Consider the following 22,119-nt stretch of genomic DNA (forward strand, 5'->3'; position numbering starts at 1 on the left):
AGGAAACGACTGTCGATAGGTTGTCTTCGCTCCGTACACACGAGGACATGAAGAAACGACTGTCGATAGGTTGTTTTCGCTCCGTACACACGAGGACATGAGAAAACGACTGTCGATAGGTTGTCTTCGCTCCGTACACACGAGGACATGAGGAAACGACTGTCGATAGGTTGTCTCCGCTCCGTACACACGAGGACATGAAGAAACGACTGTCGATAAGTTGGCTTCGCCCCGTACAAACGAGGACATGAAGAAACGACTGTCGATAAGTTAGCTTCGCTCCGTACAAATGAGGACATGAAGAAACTACTATATCGCTAGGTTCATTTCACACCGAACACACGAGGGCATAACGAAACGACTTTTGCTAGGTTGTTTTCGCCCCGTACACACGAGGACATGAAGAAACGCTTTTCGCTAGGTTTTCATCGCTCCGTACACACGAGGACATAAGGAAACGACTGTCAATAGGTTGTCTTCGCCCCGTACACACGATTACATGAAGAAACGACTACCGATAAGTTGTCTTCGCCCCGTACATGAAGAAACGACTATCGCTAGGTTAATTTCGCCCCGTACACACGAGGGCATGACGAAACGACTATCGCTAGGTTGTTTTCGCCCCGTACATACGAGGGCATGACGAAACGACTATCGCTAGGTTGTTTACGCACCGTACATACGATGGCATGACGAAACGACTATTACTAGGTTGTTTTCGCCCCGATTACATAGTGACAAGAGAAAATATAGTCCCCAACATCATAATTATTCTTGTCGCCAAAAATTGTGTGACCTAGTAATACATCGAATGTGAAGTTATAATCATTATGTGATTACTATTTAAATTGGTGGATTTGAATATAAAAAGATAACAGTGTCGTCTGATACAAATACTTTTACCATACTTAAGTAGGTCATAAAATATGACCAGACATTAAAAGATAGAAAGTCACATTGAACGAGGCAAAACCTGTAAATATGAGGTAATATTCAATGGCTCACTAGCCAATAACGTAATAGTTTTCTCACTAAAATTTCAAACAAATGTATATATTCTCTCAACGTTTGTTTGGTTTATATATTTTTGCAATATTGGCAACAAATACGCTTGATAATATACCATAGTGACGTGTGCAATTGAATATTTGTTTTATGTTTTCTTTAAAGAATAACTGTTGGTAATTGAGATTTATGTTATCATGATGCTGGAATTAATCGATTTGTGTATTAAGTATATACAAATTGGGTTTAACTGTCTGCAATGTATATTCTGAATTAGACAAGTACCCAATGTGTATGAACAGTTTTCCTGGCCCTCCTGAAAACATGCAAGTGTTGTCATAATACCAATGCTCGGCTTTGTCCTATTAAACAATGGGTGTTGCATGTTTGTATTTAGCTTTATGTGCAGTATAGTTGATTTTCTGCTGAAGTTCAACCTTTCTTTATTTGATATGTTGGCAATTACTTCTGTATGTTTGGTAAACTCCAGTTCATCAAGTTCATGTAAACAGATGTGTACAACAAAATGTACCTCTCTATAGCATTGCCCATATAAAATAAGAAAAAAAGTCATACAATGTTTGTATCAATACAACTGCTGTATAGGAAATAAGATCAAATATTTTTTTATTAATATATATTTATTTATATATAATATACTTTTAAGTTATTTTGGCTCTCTCAACACATATGATTTTCTCTTACGAAACAGAAACAAACTTAGCCTGACAATATTTCATACAGAGTCTCATATTTTTATCGTTTTAGTGGTATTCATTTATGACGCATCGACTGTTCAAAATCGTTACGTTAACATTTTCCACGGTGAAAATAAACTTCAAGCGATAAAAGGAGGAAATGTTTTACTCTTATACACTTTCGATAGTACATAATTTAACTTTTCATTTATCTATTAGTCACTTGTGTTATAAATAAGCCCATAAGATGCACATTTAATATAATTATCTATCTAAATTGCCTTCTTAACATAATTAAGCCGGACAACTAAGGTAAGCTGTATATAGGTGACGTGTTGTAATCATTGCATATAAGTATTTTTAAATTCTGGAAAATCATTGTTTTTCTTGCGTTCATGCAAAAAAAGAAACTAGTAAATTATTATTCATTTATCAATTTGAAAGACAAATCAAGTTCTTCACTATGTTACAAATAAATGTTATTTGTGTTACTATGATAACCATAAATCAAAACACTCAGGCATTATGAGAAGACTACGGTTAATATGTAAAAGGCCCGTAATGAAACAAATAGTGCACGCTTAAATTATATTTTCAGTAAATGTTTTATATTGTCCATCAATGTTCAAATTTATGATGTTTAGTTAATGATATACGTAATTGCTGTATTAATAAAATATACACACCATACACATACCATGCTCGACGACGTCATACTGCTTTCACAACGTTTTTGACTTTACAGTACGTCTCTTAATGCATTCGGTGACTTATTTGAAAGCATTTATTTTAATGAAACTAATTCCTTCCAATATTCAGATTTGCAGAGTAAAAGAATGGTCTTAAAAAAGTTTGTTATCTCATTTTTTACTTTTGTCACTAATACAGATAGTGTCATGGAACGGCCGAATTATAGTTTACTGGTTTTATTTACCTGGTCTGATACGCATCCGTATAGTTTTGTTTATATACGTTCTTTGGCATATTTATTAATATTATTCCGCTTCCAGGTGAGTCATACGCACATATTAAGTTTATGTTATACTACAAAACATAAGTCTAGCGCAGAAACACATGATTGTTGATGAAAGAATCTGAGCTTTTGTGTTTTCCACACTGATTCAAAATATATATGTTTCCTTGTTTCCTTTACTACAGAATGAAGAAATATCTTGTAATTCTCTTTGACAGGCTGTCGTTGAACATGATAATTTTCTTGGAATGCCATGTCTATTAACGGAAGAGGACCTGTAATTAATGTCAGTATTAAAATACTGTAAATCAAAACTCAGTATAAAAAAAACAGAGCATGGAAATTCTCTTCTAAACGAATAATGTGTTTTCAAATTGCCTGTCGTTCATTTAAGAAACGAAATGATTTTTTTCGGTGTTCATGCGAAATGAACGACAGAATAGGATCGGCAAATCAGGTTTAATTTGCCGATCCTATTCTGGCGTTCATTTCGCATGAACACCGAAAAAGATAGTTTCATTTCTTATATTTACATTATATTTCCTTTCCATTTGTAAACAAGATGATATTATAAATTGCACATATTTTGTGGCATTTAACAATAAAATCAGCTTCCCGGCCATTCTGTTCACCAGACGGAACAACTGCGACGTCATCTAAGGAACGTTCTCCCTGACTGTACGTGGACGTCGTCAAAACAGCGGTCGGTTATCACTAAGCAGCGATGACGTAACTTTCGCGCCTTTCCTTTTGCTGTTCATACAAAATGAACGTCATAATTTTCAATGGAAAAGAATAGGGCGAATGAAAATATTTACAGATTAATCTCGATAAAGTTTTTCGCAATTAACGAAGTCGATGTGAAGAGCGATTGCCAAAACATTTTTATTTCAAATTTTTTACCAAATTGGCAAGACAAAATTTTAATCGATCCGCATTCTGCCTTTGATGATTAATAATCCTGCATTTCACTGGTCAGACTTTTGATAATTAATCTATTTAAAAATGCTTTTAAAAGCTATCTGTACAGATCATTCTGTAGAGATACTTTATGGAATCCAGACATGTACTTTTAAGACATTTCAAAGATCAATAAGCGAATTGGGTGTACGCTCTTGTTTTAATAGTAATAATGTCATTCCAAGTCCCTTAAATATAATATGTAACATCAGCAACACTATACTTATGAATACCAAATCTATTATTACTTTTTTACTATGCGTATTATAATGGCTAGAAGGCAAGGTCGGGCAGTACCGTCATAGGTCCGGGAGGATATTGGACCACGCTTATATCACGTGAACAAATCAGATGGTACTTCTTTGATTATAACGTAATTATGTTACCACTTGAATAAGATAATCATGTGTTGCATCACTTAAACAAACAAAAGTAGACACACACACTCTCTGCAAAGTTTGTTGTTATGCAGGTTTGACTGACATCTCTATTACCCTCAGTAAGAGAAAGTGACAGTCTGACAATAATTTTCGTCGTATGTTTGTCTGCTATTTTAAGCCGTGATTTATTGGTTTGGTAAACTTTGAAATAGAAGAAAGACAGAACTCTAGACCAATTTAATAACACATAATGTATCATTTTCCTTCAGGAAAGAGTTTGGTAATTTAAAAGATAGATAATCATCAAAATGAACAGACCCAGCAAGACGTTAATGGAGTGAATGGTCTGTCTTAGGATAAATTCATTACAACTCTGATACTAAACAAGTACATGTGCGTTATGATTTATGCACTTGTGCCATTAATCATTCTTTTCAAGTACACAATCTAAAATATACATAATGCGGATTTAAAGAACTAGGCATAGAGTTCTTTCTATAGAAACAAGTCTCGAAACTAATTAAGATTCGAGCAAAAAAGTTATAATGTAATGTCATCTACAGACGCATAGTTGTTTAATAAATATATAGATGATGTACTAATCACCTTATTATCTGGTATGAATGTTTTTGAATGAGGGTGATATAATAGACTAATTGACCAGGACAAGTATAGCTCTTAATTCCAGTGTATCACGTTCTGCTATTTAGTATTTACTTTATCGTGCCTTATTCAAATTTTATAGGTAGAACTTCTACTGCTAGCGTGTGTCTGATCTTGGATGAAATACAGCTGTTACCAAATATTTTAACAAATGACAGTATCGTTAGGTTTGTAGTGGAATGATATATTCGGTATATCATTATTTGATACTTTTGTGATTGATGCTTAAAGAGAGAATAAATAGGTAGGGCTTATCGCTAGAGACTGCAGGTAATTGACCATATCGACATTAAGGATAAATCCCGTTTTCCGGTATTTCCGTAAATAGGGTCAGGGGGGTTGGCGAGATTAACCGATATAAGGACCGTGTATTAGCGATTATTTTTGCCAGAAAATAAGGATTTAGGAAAGTTCTTACTTTCTCACAATGGAAATACTATTCTACGACCTCGGCAACATTTTTTTTTGCAAAAATAATTAGGTTACCTTGAAAAATGCGAATAATTTCACACCTTCGGTATCGAGCCAGGGAAGCGGCAGTGTAGAATAAAAGCTAAAATTTCAAAACTAAAGTAAACTTTGAGGATATTTTTGCTACATCTTAATTACAACAATGTTTAATGATAATCTGCAATACTTTTTTATTCGTTTTCTTTGTTTAAAACTTGAAAAAAGGATAATCTAAACACTACCGCCATGTAGCGTAATGGCCGATACCCCACTCACCGTAAAACCGGGAACGGGCGTTTATTAATGGTTAATAGAGAGTTTGAAATTTCAATCTTCGCCTTCCCCTTTCTTTTCCGAATTTAACGTATGAAGTTGAAGTTCGATTAAAATTCCTTGAGATTTCAAACATTAGAATGAACCTTACTTCTTTTAATCCGCCCATTCAATTTATCCGTAATTATGATCGTTTTTTTTTTCGTGCATTTTGATACCAATTGTTCGAAAGGGCAGGAATTTTACAAGAGGTTTTAAAAATGAAAATATGAAAAAGAAATAAAAAAAATAAAAAAACATTTCAATTAATATAATCATCGCATGGATATTAGAGCGATTACCAAAAAAAAATTATAATAATAAAATAAAATAAAACGATAAAACAATGTGAACAATGTAAAAACTCGTTAGTGTTGCTCCAAACATTTAGGTTTTATATAAAATTGTGTCAGTATAGTCAGTATACAATGCACGATTGTAAATTATACATGAGAGGAAATAAAAATGATTATTACATACATAAAATTATTTTCCAGCTGTGAAATATTTTTCCATATCATGACGTTGAACGCTTTCATATCGGACTAGTGCCAATCCGTGACTCTAGTTACCTCCCCTGAAGGTCTGTCCATTGCGGATCTCGTTTCTTTAGATTTTTGTTGCTATTGTGTATTTGTTTAATTTGTAATTTATGCAACATTTTGTTTACTTTTACACTTTGATTAATCTGACCTATTAGATACTGGAACGTAGTAATTTATCAGACTGAAATGAAATGAAAGTTATAATTACGTTATGAGTTGGACTAATATAGGACGTGGAATATTTTCTTAACGTTGTAATGGAAAGAATCGCGTGACGTCCATGGCGTCCACGCGCACGTTGCGACAACAAGTTGACGTCATTTTCGCGGACAATATTAATGCACGTCAGTTTGATTTGTTTATTGCGTTTTCGGAGAATTTTTTTCTGTACTTTTTCCTGTCTTTCGTGACAGAACGATAATTTAGATATAAATTAATCATTTGATAGTGGATATGTAATAAAAAGGTTATCAACTTTGTATGTGGATATATGCACTCGTTCTTTCGCGGACAATATTGCGCTCCTAAAGTCGCGCAATACTACCGCTGCAGAATCCGTGCATATATCCACATACGAAGTTAATAACCTATAATGATCATATCAACGTGATAATGACACTCTGTATGACTCTGTATAATGTTAAACTCTCAGACAGCACAATATGATTTTAATATACTATTTTATAAGTAAAGCATCTGTGGATCCAGGAATTTTGGTTAGAGGGACACCAACATTAAAGAGGGGGTCACCCATTTCAGGGGAGGGGGGCAGTGGAGGGGGGAGGGTTAGGGTAGGGTCACACCGAGTTTCAAGACCGACTTTCTTTGTAAAATGTAAGAATCAAAAGGGGATTTAACCCACAATGTCCTTCTGCCAGGCTCTGGTTCCGTGCATTTAAAGAATGGCGTTATCCCATACGGCTAACAGGAAACGTCTCTCATCATGATATCATAGATCTGAAATTGTCAGATACTTCAGAAGAATTTTCCGTCTTACTAGTACCATTGTATGTTTATAATTAAAACGCAATTGTCGTTATTAAGTGTCCGACAGAAACAGATTGATTTTATTTGGATGTGAAAATAAATGTTTCAACAAATGATAATCGCGCGTAATTATTTATTTTTCAAGTAAAATGACTGTCATGCCATGTGCCTCCATCCAGATTTCAGTCTTTTATGCCGAGTATGTGGACAGAGTAGATGTAAAAAGAATGAAGTTTCGACTTTCGTGATATCACATCTTCTGACGTTCAAAACTTCACTTCATACGACAAAAAGGCCCATCTGGTATAATCGATACCGCCTGGGGACACAAATATGCCGTAGAAGTTTAAGTTTGAACAAAATCTCAAAGTTTCTCAAAATCAGTTGATAACTTCATACTTCCAGGTTCAATTCAATGTATTTAGTTAAAATGATTAGCCAAACAAAACTTCATTATTCTTATACCTATTGATAGTGTTTCGCATCAAATTTAGTCTAATTATATATATGGATAATCAAATAACTTAATAAGCAGAAATCCTGAAACTAAGCTTTTTATTTCGCATAGTAATAAAGGGAAGTCTTAGGCTTGCCTGATATTACATGAAAAACTTCAGTAGCAACGTGTGATATAAATAAAATACACGCATATCAGTGACGTTTTACCCAAAATATATATGAGACACGTTGAAGGGGAAGGCGAAGTTTGAAATCTCAAACTCTCTAATACCGGAAAACGGGATTTTATCCATAATGTCGATATCGAGAATATAATTAAACCAACTAGAGTGCATCATGTAGGATAAAGTAGTTCTGTTAAGAAAGTTTCGCTCTGTAACTTGAAAGAGTTTTCATTCTGTGCTATGGTTTGTACATTCAATAGATTTGGTTACTTCTTACTTCTTTAACGAATTGATCTACTTCTGTTGTCTGGAGTGCCATATCTATTAAACGCAGTCTACAAAAACATTATTTCATAAAAGTGATAGACATGATATGCCCATTACGTCTGAAATTTCTGTATTTACAGGATTTTATAACATGCATTTCGTCCGAGTTCAACTATTTCACAGTTTGTGAAGCAGTTAGCATACACTTAACAAAGTACAACCAAATTTAAACTTGAACGGTCTCGGGCAAGTATAAGAAATTAATTAAATTGCGTTGATAAAAACATTTCATTTCCTAGCAGCTATGTGTCTTAAATGTCAAAACCAATCGAGCATAATCACTTTATGAATTGTGTCCAGAATTCGTTTATACTCCCAGAAGGGTAATGATATTAGCTTAGATCCTTTTTTATTAATATGTCAGCAGAACAAATATCTCGATAAGTATACAATATACACTTTGTGTCAATATTTTCTGTCTGGTAGATTTCTGGTTGGAAAGTAAAACGCAAACAATTGATAGAAATCATCGATTGAAAAATGTTAATAATATTTTCTTTTCTTGAGCAAATGTCAGATTTATAATATTATAAGTACAAGCTATCTAGACTTTTCAGTAATAATCAGGCTTTAGTTTTCATGTTCGGATTTTCATGTCTTGAAGAAATACGTTTCATTCAGACAGGAATAGAAAGCAGGCTTTGGGGTATATAAAAATTGAACACTGATATAAAAAGAACTGAATAAAATTACACGGGTGTTACACTAGCCACACTGTTCAATCGTTCTTATTTCCCAAATCTGGATAAGATTATGGCAGCAGATCCATACTGAACAGAAAGTGACAGTTATAAACACGTGCATATACTTTTTGAAAGTAGCGATAACAGCCCGGTAGAGCGAGGGGACCAACATATCCCGGGAGATTCTGCTGATGTTATAACATGAAACAAACATAAAATAACGCTATGCTTAGCACAAATCGTGTAAATAGCTCAAAGTGAATATATTTCCATCAACGCCATTGAATGTTCATGAAACGCGCAGGAATACCAGCGTTGTTTGATCACGTTGACGTACAATGTAGTTACCTTTTGTCAATGAATAATCCGTTTTAGGGCCGTTACGCTTTTACATGTACCTTGGCCACGGAACATGCATATGTAAACTGCTATAGCATCTATCTGTTAACACACGTTTATTCTCCTGCAAATACACCCAATGAAAACGACAAATATAGCCGTGTCAGGCTAAAATAAGTTACAAAATCGAACTCAGTCACATAATTACGAATTATTGAAAATGTGTTAGGTATAATATTTTACATATTTTATGAAGGAACACCAAAATCGTGTATATTTACTGTACAATTTACATTTAGACTTTAAAAGGAATAATGAGCTCAAGTTGTACTTCGACCGGCGACATATTTGCATGGATGAATTATATGTAAATTTGCTGTATTTGATCTTACGTTTTGTGTCTTTCGGTCTTAATGAATCTCATTGATCTGATGAAATGTTTAAATGACATAATATCTTACCAGTCAAAAATACTTGTACAAGAAGTACTTACTGCATCTGTCGATTTAATTCGTTTAGACCGTTCTTACGATTTGCCTCAGTTAATGCACTTTTACAAATGTGTGCCAGTTCCTTGTGAAAGGTTGTCATTGAAACAGTATCTTGTGAATGATGTTATATGTGTTAACAAACATTAACAGAAAATTATTGCCAGTGTTGAAATACAGCTTGTTCAAACATGTCTAGCAATTATTTCTGCAAAATAAATATGCACATATTATTTTTATTGAACATCTTACAAACAAGCACGAATGCAATTTGATATTAAATAAATATCCTATACACACATGTCCCTAAGTTTACCATAATAGTTCTGTGCAAAATACCTGCAAAAATTATTTCCAAACAGAATTACAGATTATCATAACAAATGCATAATCGACATGGCGATTTAACCCAGTTAATACTACAGCTGATGAAAAAACATACATCATGCTATACTTTGATTTTTATCGACCTGTGGGGACTTCTTAGGTATAAATAAAATGTAAGTAATACTTACTTGCATTAGTTCTAAACTTACTTGAACATCAATTTGAGACACAGACGACTAACGTACAAGATAGATGCAAATGCATACACTTTCTTTATTCGCTAAGTCAATAGATAAACAAAATAAATCACTTGGAAATATTTTCTCAGATGCAGACTTACCGTCAAAAACGACTGAAATCTATATTTCAAGAGTAATGGAAAGTGACACAGTAATTTTCGTCTCTGTCAATTTGTTACAAGTTTGTAGCTATGAATCATTAGTACGGCGATCTTATAATTTGACCACTACGCCGAGCTGTAGAGCAAACTAATGACAAAATAATTTTCCCTCAAGAAAGATTTTAGAAGAGAAAAGTCAAAACGCAAAGAAATACAGGAGAAATAGAGAGAAAGTTGGTAAAAAGAAGGGAATGTTCTCGTTAAACATTTTAAAAGCTCACTCTCCACACCTACGTGACAGAATGGCAAGTGTGATTATTATTTAAAGTTAATTAGATTGGTATCACGAAAAATGCAGGAGTTCGTCTGCGGGGGCTTTGCGTGACTTACGAGCCATAGCATTAACTTACGATAGGAGGAGTGAGCATTTCTCGAAGCATGTCACATACTGATTTTATTTCTAACAATTTTATAAATAAATAATACCGTTAGTTATTTAGACCGAGTACAATTGAAAATATCATCAACATTTTACGCGATATATACTATAAACACATACCTCATTGTTCAACATTTTGTGTGTATCATATAAGTATGTATAAATCATAAACAATTTCTGAAAACGTATCGAGAAATCGCATGTCAAAGAATATAGATATCGTGTAATTAGTATACAAGTCATAACTGTAATAACATTATTATTTGTATCGGGAAATATGCACGAGTTCTGCAACGGAAATATTAAGCGACTTTATGAGAGCAATTTTTTTCCGCTAAAGAACGAGTGCAAATTTCCCGATGCAAAGATAATAACATGTTTATTACATACGTATCTACACGTATACATTATGAATTTGTTCAAAAGCCTGAATAAGACTGACAATACTGAACTAAATAAACTAAATAAAATATATCTTTTGCAACGGCACACTCTAGATTACGTCACGCACCCGATATGAAATTCAGGCATCAGTGTATGGGAAAATATTTACGTTTCCGGTATCTTTGTAAGTTTACGGGAAAAAAGAAACGAGTATGTAACAAACGTATAATAATATTGCAATTTCAGAATACTAAAATTGCTCAGTGGTACGCGGGCTTTTTTAAGCAGCTTTTTTGTTCCTTCGTTACAAATATCCATGCGTGTACATGCGTATTATATTTACTGTTTATTATAGTCTGATATACATACAAGTACATTACATCAATAATATAATAGGGTTATTATAACAGTAGCTAGGTCTGGGATGCTGTATTCGGCTTAAGTGGATTTTTGCCAGATCGGATCTCCGACCTTGCAAAATCCACGAGATATATTTTTGTTTGTTGTTTTGTTATTGAAGGAAATATGTGTCAGGTCATGCATATTGACAGCATACAATACGGAAGGTACAATACGGAATTTAAAAGGTACAATACGGATTTTTTTCTGCCTGTTCCTATTTAATTTTGAAATACAAGCCGATGTTTTTACAGAATTTATATATGTTTATAATAAAAATGCATATAGCTATTCTGTAACAGAATTATAGGAGACTTGTATCAAGGCTGTAAGGATTAAAACAGCAATATATTACAGGATAAGATACATAGAACGTGCGCAAACTCGTATGGAACAAAACAGAATTTTACAAAATGTTGTATGAAATTCTAGTTCTACAGAAAACAGTAGCAAGAATAAAACAAAATGCTAAACAAAAATACCTTTATGTTTTTTAACGTAAAGGTCAATAAAATTTGAAGGGTAACATTGAAAAGTGTAATATCAGGACAAGGATCCAATAGAAAATGCTACTATGCTAAACCACAGCTTTAAAATAATACCCTACAACAGTGCATATTTGTATGTGTAAATGATCGACATTGACCTAAAATACGTAGACTTAGTTACACAATCAAACATCAGTGATAAATTAAATTGATAAAAACTCTATAGGGGAACCACATTGGAAGGGTCTGTGTCGACAAACACCAGTAGCAAAATTTAAACTGGCTAATGGAGTGCACAAAATCTATTCCCCACCTTCACTGTGTCCCAAACTTACCAGCAAATAACTGTTATCCCAACCAGATTAATCCCATACAAAACTATGGTAATAAAATGCATTTTTAATCAAACTATGTTCGTGTTCTTAAGTATAAATGCAATGCCTAAGGAACTATATAATGAAGTAGATAAAGACCAAAGACGCCGTCAGTTTCAAAATTTACTATACTATAGTTCCAACGTTTCAGCTACATGCCTTCTTCAGGGAATGTGTTTTTGGTTGATTTTTTTAAGGAACTATATACGCATTTACACAATGCAGAAGAAAAAGCAACAAGAGAATAGTATAACCATAAAATAGCAGATAAAATAGGCAAGTGACAACGTTCAAAGCAGCTCAGTGCCATTGGACTTTAGAAACTAAATCAGACACAAAATGGAAAACGTAACGTTAAATTACAAAAAGACAGAACATCAAAATGCAATGTGTCTTAAAAAATAATCTTTAATAAGTACGTTTTATAACTTCCATATAATTATTCACGTCCATATGAGACTTAAATGTGAAGAAATGGAACCAAAAAGAGCTTGTATTAATGCTGTCACGTTCAAATTCTTGTGACAACCGAACGCCACTGGAATGAGAAAAAGCAATTTTTACAGTGTCTTGTATTTATTGTACAATCATGCTTTACTATCTATTCAGAATGACAAATGATTTGTTATTAGGGATTCCATCTATATTCATAATAAATTTCTAATAACAAAAACTAACAGAGATCGCTGTAGGATCGCGTGTGTCTAAGAACCCTTCAAAAACAGCGTGACTGACACGTATTTTTTCTATACAGATCTTGTAAGAATCAAGTATCTTATATACATGTCTGTCGTGTTTTAGAAAAGCTGGTTGTTTTTATGAAGTTGCGTTGTACTGTATTATACGCTTTACCATAATCGGTGAGAAAACACTTGTTTGCGTTCTAATAAATTAATATAAAAAGCAATAAAACATGTTATCAAAAATGATAAATAAACACTTGCTTGTGATGTAACAATATGCATTCCTGTTACCACAAGCTAAAAGTAAACAGTTGCTTGCGTTGTAATGATGTAAAGATATGTTACTATTAGCGTTTGTTTACGCTGCAACTGTAAACACGTTTCTCACTAAAATATGGAAACCATATAGAATTAAACTAGAAGTGAAAGGACAATTAAAACCGTACGAACAGAAAGAGTTTTGGTTATCAAAAAAAGTTTGTGGGGCTTCTTACAAATCAAGAAAAAACAAAATTGTGTATAGATTGTGTCAGAACACAAATGAATAAAGTAGGTTTACCTTTCTGTTATAATCTGACAAAAGTGTTGAAATACAAAAGAGGCAGAATCTTTCAACACCCTTATATCTTTTTGTTTAAGCAGTTTTACTTAATAATCAATTCAGACTGACAGGCGTACATCGTAAAGGGATTCTAGTGATACTTGTAATGGATTTTCAGACAACAAACAAAATACATATGATCATAATAAGATATTATGCGTCTGAGAGTCTTAGGGATTTGCGTGATGAATAGATATTATATCTTTCTTGTAATGGGTAATGCTATATGTGCGAGGATTAAGTATTAGATTTATAAGAACAAGAGGGTCATGTTGTTAAAGAGCACGAAACATTCAACCAAACGCTATTAGGTTGAACATGTAAATCAAGAAAAGCAGTGCTGATATAGGTTACATTTTATCCTCCTTGTTTTCAAATAAGTATACACTATCTTTCGGGAATGATTTGTTGCATGACATGAAGGTATTATTATTCATTAGTCTAGAGTCTGAAGTCAAATCGCATTACAATATTATATCAAATGAGGATAATGTACAAGCCAAAAATTCATATGGAGAGAACTTTTTATTTATTGATTACTTTTCAAACTTAAGTCTTGGTAAGCGAAAATCCAGACAATAACATTGATCGGAATATGCATTTCACAGTGCTTGATTGTCAACAGATACAAAATTCATTTTACTTCATATTAAGATGCAACGAGTGAATTGTGTCATATAAAAGTGAGACCTCATATATGACTGAAAACAACAATTCATTGACATGCTAAACACTAAACATATGTAATACTGTGAACTCATTTTTGTTCGCGCAGGACGAAGTTTCGCGTATTCCACTCTACAAACGATGCGCGAATTTAAGACCGCGCTATTATTTACCATTTAGTATATAGTTATCCGAATTCATTTCCTGTCCGAAATATGGTATATTTCGTGTATTTCAAATTTTCTCAAAACGTCATAGTTTATCGGCAGTTAATTAAAGCTTGTCTTGATAGGAACTTATTTGTTTTTACCAAAATAGATTATGAAATTTGATTCAATTATTTATATCAATTGGTTAATTGAACGCTTTAATTAATAACGCTAGTTTTATATCGTTGTCATCGTCTTACAACTAGAACAGAACAGAACAGAAGTTTATTTTTGCTGTAAGGCCACCGGCCCATGCAAACATATTTACAAAACAACAAAATACAAGGCATATGCACATTCATGTACAGGGTAAAAGAAAATGACATATACAAAGTAACAGAAACTGACAAATATCATACACAAAGTAACAGAAACTGACATATATCATATACAAAGTAACAGAAACTGACATATATCATGTATAAATAATATATTAAAGTTTTAGTAACTAAACATTAGACTTCCGTTTCTCAAAAGCATAATATAAGAAAGTAGCAATGGACCTTATCAAAGTTTCATTTTTTGTTGACATCAGAATATTAAATTTGTTATGCGTTGGACTACAGTAGTATTTTTTAGGTAAATACATCATTCTTAATTCCGAGTAAAATTCGCAACAAAGTAAAAAATGGAACTCATCTTCTATAATATTCTTATCACATTTTCTACACAATCTATTTTCTATTTCTATTTTTCTATGTCGACCAGTTTCAATCTCAAGATCGTGAGAACCTATTCTAAAATTTGTGTACATAAACCTAAATTTTTTAATGTCTAATATATCTAAATACTTTTCATATGAGAAATCTTCTTTGAACATCATATAAAACGACAATTTTTTATTTGAACTAACTGATACATGCCATTCTTGTAGGTAAATATCTTTTAATCTATTTATAAATGTTGATAAAAAGTGTTTTTCTGAATCAACTGATTGGTTTTCCCAAACATATCCAAAACCATGTTTTTGCAGATTATCTCTTACAGCAGATACCCAGTTTTTGTGGCCACTTATATCATCATTATACATCATTAGATAACACATCTTAACTAATCTACTGTTTGGCATTTTTAAAATTTTTAACCAGTATTTTATACATCGTTTACATGATTCAATATACAAAGGATATCTGCCACAATCACCAAGTACCGCAGCATTAGATGAATTTTGCCTAGAACACATAAAACGTTTGCAGGCATAATACTGGATACGCTCAAGTTCTTCAAATTTATTTATACCCCAAATTTCGGCTCCATAAAGTAACTGAGGGCATATTTTAGTGTCAAACAGTTTGAAAAATACTGTTTTCTTTAACTGGCCGCAATCATATAAAGACTTTAAAATTGATACAAGAACTCTCTTTCCTTTAATACATAAGTCATGCACCATACTGCTCATAGAAAGTTGTCTTATAAAAGTTAAGCCAACATAACTAAAAGCATTTACAACCTCAAGAAATTTGTTTTTATACATCCATTTTTCATTTTTAGCAAGTGCACCACCATTTTTAAAAACAACAATTTTTGTTTTATTTTCATTCACTTTAAGTTTGTATGTGTCACAGAAATTAGATAAAATATTTAATTGCTTTTGCAAACCAGTAACAGTATCAGATAATAGGGCAATATCATCCGCAAACATCAATGATAAAAGCTGTAACTCAAATGGATGTAACTGAACTCCTCGTACATCACTTGCATCTAAGACGTGCTGTAATTCATCAATATAAAAAGAGAAGAGAATCGGACCTGCCAAACATCCTTGTTTTAGTCCAATTGAACTTATTATATAATCACTTCGTACATTATTACATTTTATACAAGCTTTTACTGATATATACATACTCTGCAGAGCTCTATAGAGGTTACCACTTACACCACCATTTCTAAGTACATTCCAAAGAATATTTCTATTTATGGTATCAAAACATTTTTGAAAGTCAATGAAGGCAACAAACAGTTTTTGTCTTTTGTTTTTAACAATCCTATCTATTACATATTTCAATATAAAGGCATTGTTGAGTACCCAGCCTTAAAGCCAGTCTCGTTCTCTGAAATTTTTCCATATATTTGTGCAAAGAAATTTAAACGCGTTACCAAAATACCACAGTATATTTTACCTAAAAAGTTCTGTAAACATATACACCTGTAGTTATCTACATTATTTATATCACCTTTCTTATGAAGAGTAACTATAATTGATTCACACCAAGCATCTGGGAATTCTCCAGTTGCAAAAAGTCTGTTAAATAATTTCAAAAGTATATGTATAAAACTGTTAATACCATAGATGAAAAATTCTGGGATAAGACAGTCGGGGCCTGGTTTTTTACCCGTTTTAAGATGCTTTACCGCTAGTCTTACTTCTTCTTCGGTAATTTCTGAATTGAAAATATAGTGATCAACTTCATTGTCTATTTCATTATCTATTATGTCCAAGGTAGCATTATTATCTTACATTACTTCGTAGGGATTTAATAAACCTTTGAAATGTTCTAGCAATTCGTTTGTAGATATATTATTTACTATACGATTTTTCTTGCCTGTCATAGATTTTAGTTTAGACCAAAAGGATTTTGGGTCATTCACTTTTGACGTTAAATCATTTAGGTTACATTCATTATATTTTCGTGCCTTCAAACTACACATATTTCATTCCTTTTCAAAAGATATAACTGTAAATCATGCGATCTGCAACTTCTATATTGCCGTAACAGCTTATATTTCAAACGTTTTAATTTCTTACATTCAGAATCAAACCACTTCGGCGAAGTCGACTTTTCAGGTATAGGATTCTTTAAAAAATGTTTCCCAATTCCTTCCAAACATGCATTGAAATTTAATACTATGTTGTTAATGTTGGTGTTTTCATCATCAATAGCCGTACAGAAGTTTGTTATTAAATCTGTTGTAAAAGTATCACTCACCAATTCTTGAAAACTACATTTATCTTTATATGGGATGTTGTAAATGTCATCTTTACATTTTCTACCTTCAGCTTGGTTTTGAGTAGCATCGTAAAATAAGTTAAGCTTAACATTTAATGGGAAATGTTTAGATTCACCTCGTTCATCAATTTTAAAGTCTACGATGGAACTAATTACATCTTCTGAACATACTACATAGTCAATTACACTACATCCTACAGTAGAGGTATATGTAAAATGACCATTAATTATCTTTATCCTGGCCAAAACGTCCATTCAAAATATATAAAGAATACACTTTACACAACTCTATAAAAAGTTTACCTTGTGAATTAATTGTTTTATCACTAAAACTGCTACGAAATATTTCTGTTATTTATCATTTAATCCTTGACAGAAAACTATGTAAATATTTGAAGTCATGTGTGTATAAATTAATTCGTCGTCCACAAAATTCAAGTTGGTCACACTGCGTTATTGAATGTAACGGCACAGTTTTCGCACCTGCCTTTGTTGTTTTAGAGTAATTAGACATGCAAAATAAGACTTCAAACTCCTTTTATTTTAATCTACCCTTTGAGACTCTTTCACACTTCACTTAACCATAGTGTCATTTAACAACAATTATTAATTGGACTATCATATTGTTTTGTTGGGGTTTTTTTTTGGGGGGGGGGGGGGGTTAACAAAAAAGTCACAAACGGGCCGCTTTTATTAACAGGCGGTACATGATAGTGACATGTGCGATGCTGGCGATTTCTGAAAAAAAATCTATCTTAAATTGAAAACGCGCGAATTTAATCCCGTGCGAAACACTCTTATTTGCCGTTTGCGCGAAATTTCATGCCAGCGAAATTAAGAGTATTCAAGCCATTGAATATTGGTATAACTTAGAGTTGGTGTTCATATCAGTTCTCTTTGGAGTGTCAATCTTTTTGCAAATATCTCTCTACCGCATGTTTTCATTTTTAAATATATTATGAATATCTTTTTCAAACATGTTATGTATTAAAACTCATTTTATCAAGCCATTTCAATAGCTCTCCTTTAGTTTCATTATATGGCAGTTTCCTCGTCCACATGGCTTTTACACTCGCTCTTATTCAGGGATCCTTTGACAAGGTAAAGAATATAATAATTCAGATATGCTGTCGTTTTGAAAACGAAAGTGGGCAGACAATTTATGACAGTAACACAATGCTTCATGTCAAGATGAATAATGTATTTTGCCCTTGGTTCATTTTGCAGACATTTAAATCTGTTACAAACATATTTTGTGCTCATTATAACATAAACTTTTGCATATCATTGAGCAATTTATGACGTCTTCTTTCAGACTTTTAGTCTCTTTTATGTATGCTTTGACATTTCTGTCTAAGTAGCGTGAGCAATAAATGTTTAACCTTTAGAAGTATCTACTACAGAATGCATTCTAAGCTGCCCATAGAAGACGAAGATAGTTATCAAACTATTCCTTTTTAAATCAAACTGGTGTGTGTGACTGCTTTGGTACATCTGCTTGATGTTTATCGTTTTTCTTTAATCTAACAAAACCGCTCTGAATTTGCCATTTTTCAATTTATTTATTTAATGCCCATGAGTAAATACCACTCCTCGTATGCCAGTACCACTCTTTGTGTGCCAATATCGCCTTAAGGCACACCAACCTTTTATGTTAGCAATGTAGTATTTTCGTATTTTTCAGATGATGGACAGCTATATTGCAACAGCAGCTGGGACAATTTTTCTTGCTGGCCCCGGACCTTAGCTGGAACATCGGCTTCAATACCCTGCCCTGGATACTTAGATGGGATCAATGTTAATAGTAAGTAATCAAATGGTGTATACTTTTCTTCAGTAAAATTTACATGCTTATCAAAGATGTAGAATCGCTATTTTGTTATAATGTTACACGTTACTCATGTAGTATTGTCAACTGGCAAGAATAAATATTAGATAATGAAGCCTTTAATCAGCAGATATTAACAGCAAAACTCGGAAATATTAATAAAACAAATCAAAGCTTGGAGTGTTGGATATGATATTACATTCCTTGAAGAATGATTCTGTCTTTCAAGTTTGATATATAATTTCCAGCATTTGTACTATGAAGGGTCAGTATTGCTACCATGGTGCTTAAAGTACCTGGCTGAAAGCCCGTAAAATCTGGGGACTATTCATTAGCTGCTAACTTGACATATCACTTAAATAGTAACGTTTTGGTTTAAAGCCCACAAAAAACAAACAAACACATAGTCTGTGAGACAGTATGAACCATTTAAGCTATCAAGTTTAGAGGCGATAATATTGTAATTGATATCATCCATTTTATTATTCAAAACAGAATGATCATTAATTTTCAAATTTTCCCATATAGTTTAGCATCTTACGACTTGGAAATGTTCCTGATATGGACACTTACAAAACAAAAACTGAAAACACACCGGTGTCTGGAGCTGTTGTTGCTGGAAGACTACGTAATATTGCCCAAATGGGAATTCTATTTGATTAACTTATACATTTCATCTCAAAAGACCAGAAAATATTTCAAAACTGAGCCCAATGAGTCCTTTTAGTTCCTGCTGTCACAAGGCACTTAAAACCTGCAGTTGTGATATTTGACAGAATCTATAAAAATTTAGTTTGGAAGATTAAAATGCAACCAAGCTAAATTTCAGGAAACTCGGATTGATTGGATCTATCGATTAAGCATGTATCAGACTTCTAGCGCCACCTAAAGTGCAACTCTGTAATCATATAAACACATTTTATTGAATGTACTTCATCATCCCACAGGATTAGAAACTATAATGATACATAGTCTTAGCACAAAGACTTATTACATTACGGCCACTATACGGTTGTCGTTGTGATAGTTAAAAAAGTCGATAAAATGAAGTGTAAATAAAATGAATTGTTTCGTCTCGTTCTTGGCAATAATTATTGAGTACGCATTTATGTACGTAGCTTTATTATAAGAAAATACTCTCTAAAGAGTAATTCTAAGCAAAACAACAGATATAACATTTCTCCGTCTTATAGTAATTGGAAATTCCATCAGATTAAGTTACAATAATTATTGATACATGATTTAGTTTATGAAAAATCTGGGGGAATAAGATACGACCTGCAAATCAAAAGAACAAGAATCAGAATTGAAATGTTGTCTTTAAGAAAATGCAAAATTTATATGCGGTCATAAAAAAATAAATGAATAGACACATAGTTATTGGCCTGATCCAAGAGAGCTTCAATAAACTTACTGGCTTCCAGTCCAATCCAGAATTTATGTATGTAAATAATCATTTGAAATGTACATATTGGATAATAAAATATGTTTAAACCAAGAGAGCTTATTTTCTATGATTCTCATGTTTTGTAGGATAGTATGCTTGTCCAAGTTTAAAATGACAAGAGTGACAAATTAAATTCAATGTTGTTTTTACATTATATCTGCTCAAGTATTTTCGAAAACAGATTTACTTATTTGAGCCGTGCCATGGGAAAACCAACATAGTGGGTGTGCGACCAGCAGGGATCCAGACCAGCCTGCGCATCCGCGCAGTCTGGTCAGGCTCCATGCTGTTCGCTTTTAAAGCCTATTGGAATTGGAGAAACTGTTAGCGAACAGCATGGGTCCTGACCAGACTGCGCGGATGCGCAGGCTGGTCTGGATCCATGCTGGTCGCACACCCACTATGTTGGTTTTCCCATGGCGCGGCTCATTTATTGAAAATAGTGCAGTTAAAGCCATTTTTTACCAAAACATCTGCATCAACTTGTACCGTATCATAAAGAAAAAGTTTAAACTGATTTTATACACATATTTAAACATCATTTAAACGTTTGCAAATTGCACCCAAATATAAAAAAATGGCGCAAAGAAAATATCAAAACGTAAAAACCGTTCAACTGAAATGCACTGCAACTAAATGTAATCATTCAACACAAAGATAATTATTATTTAAGTTACGTCTATCCGGGCACTCTAAAGTCTAAGCGGATTTACATTTTTATAATGAAGCCATAACAAGTTTGGTATCAGTGTATTTATATGTTTATTATTATTATATTATAAAGACAAACTCATGAATTACAATCTCAAGGAATAACTGTTCTAAACTAAAACAAATGCAAGACCATCTAAATTAATCTGTACAAATTTAATTCTTTCATACATATCAGAGCAGACTTTTCTGTAATTGCAAAATACATATTTTAGATAACAACTGTGGCCGGCATTAATGAACGAAGAACAGAACAGTACTCTCTGAGTGGAAATTTTTCTGAAAATAATCCTGATTAGTTTTTCTACTCCACAAAGAGAAACTTTTAACATTTTTGTTGAAATATTCAAATGATGCAGCAAATATCAAAGTAAAGTTAAAATTCATTCAAGATATACCAAAATACTACAGCAAGCACAAAACAGAGAAGAAACGAATTCCATTAAATGTGAACACTTCTACATTCCTTGTCAGTTAGTCTAAGATTACTTTACAGCGCAAAACAATATTTAGTGATATATTTTGTGGAGAGCTTTGGCGTGCTGATTACCATGACAATTAATCAATAAGACAACATTTTACGAACTTGTTGTTATTGGCTTTAAATACTCTATTGATATTAACAGACGTCAACCGGATTTAGCAAAAACTCCGGCTTAGAAAGCATTATACAGACGTATATTAGTGATCGGTGATATGGCCTAAAACAGCAAGAATATTTCATCCATCCGACACAGAGCAATTTTCTAAATTTCAGAAGTGCAATAAAATTTAACGATACAGTAAACTGGCAGTAAAACAATAATTTGGCTTGTTTAATTTTATCTGAGCTTTTGAGAATA

General features: G+C 32.9%; 1 protein-coding gene across 5 annotated transcripts in view; it reads left to right on the forward strand.

Moving 5' to 3' along the window:
* The window catches only part of LOC123531397 (corticotropin-releasing factor receptor 2-like), a 331,996-nt gene that overhangs the window by 296,062 nt on the left and 13,815 nt on the right, over positions 1 to 22,119 (forward strand). For all 5 annotated transcript variants that reach the window (XM_053518748.1, XM_045312311.2, XM_045312310.2 and 2 more), the window contains one exon: positions 18,976 to 19,095. In XM_053518748.1, the coding sequence (XP_053374723.1) occupies positions 18,976 to 19,095 (120 nt within the window). The remainder of the gene's footprint in view (positions 1 to 18,975; positions 19,096 to 22,119) is intronic.

This window comes from Mercenaria mercenaria, chromosome 11, assembly GCF_021730395.1.
Source record: "Mercenaria mercenaria strain notata chromosome 11, MADL_Memer_1, whole genome shotgun sequence".
NCBI lineage: Eukaryota > Metazoa > Mollusca > Bivalvia > Venerida > Veneridae > Mercenaria > Mercenaria mercenaria.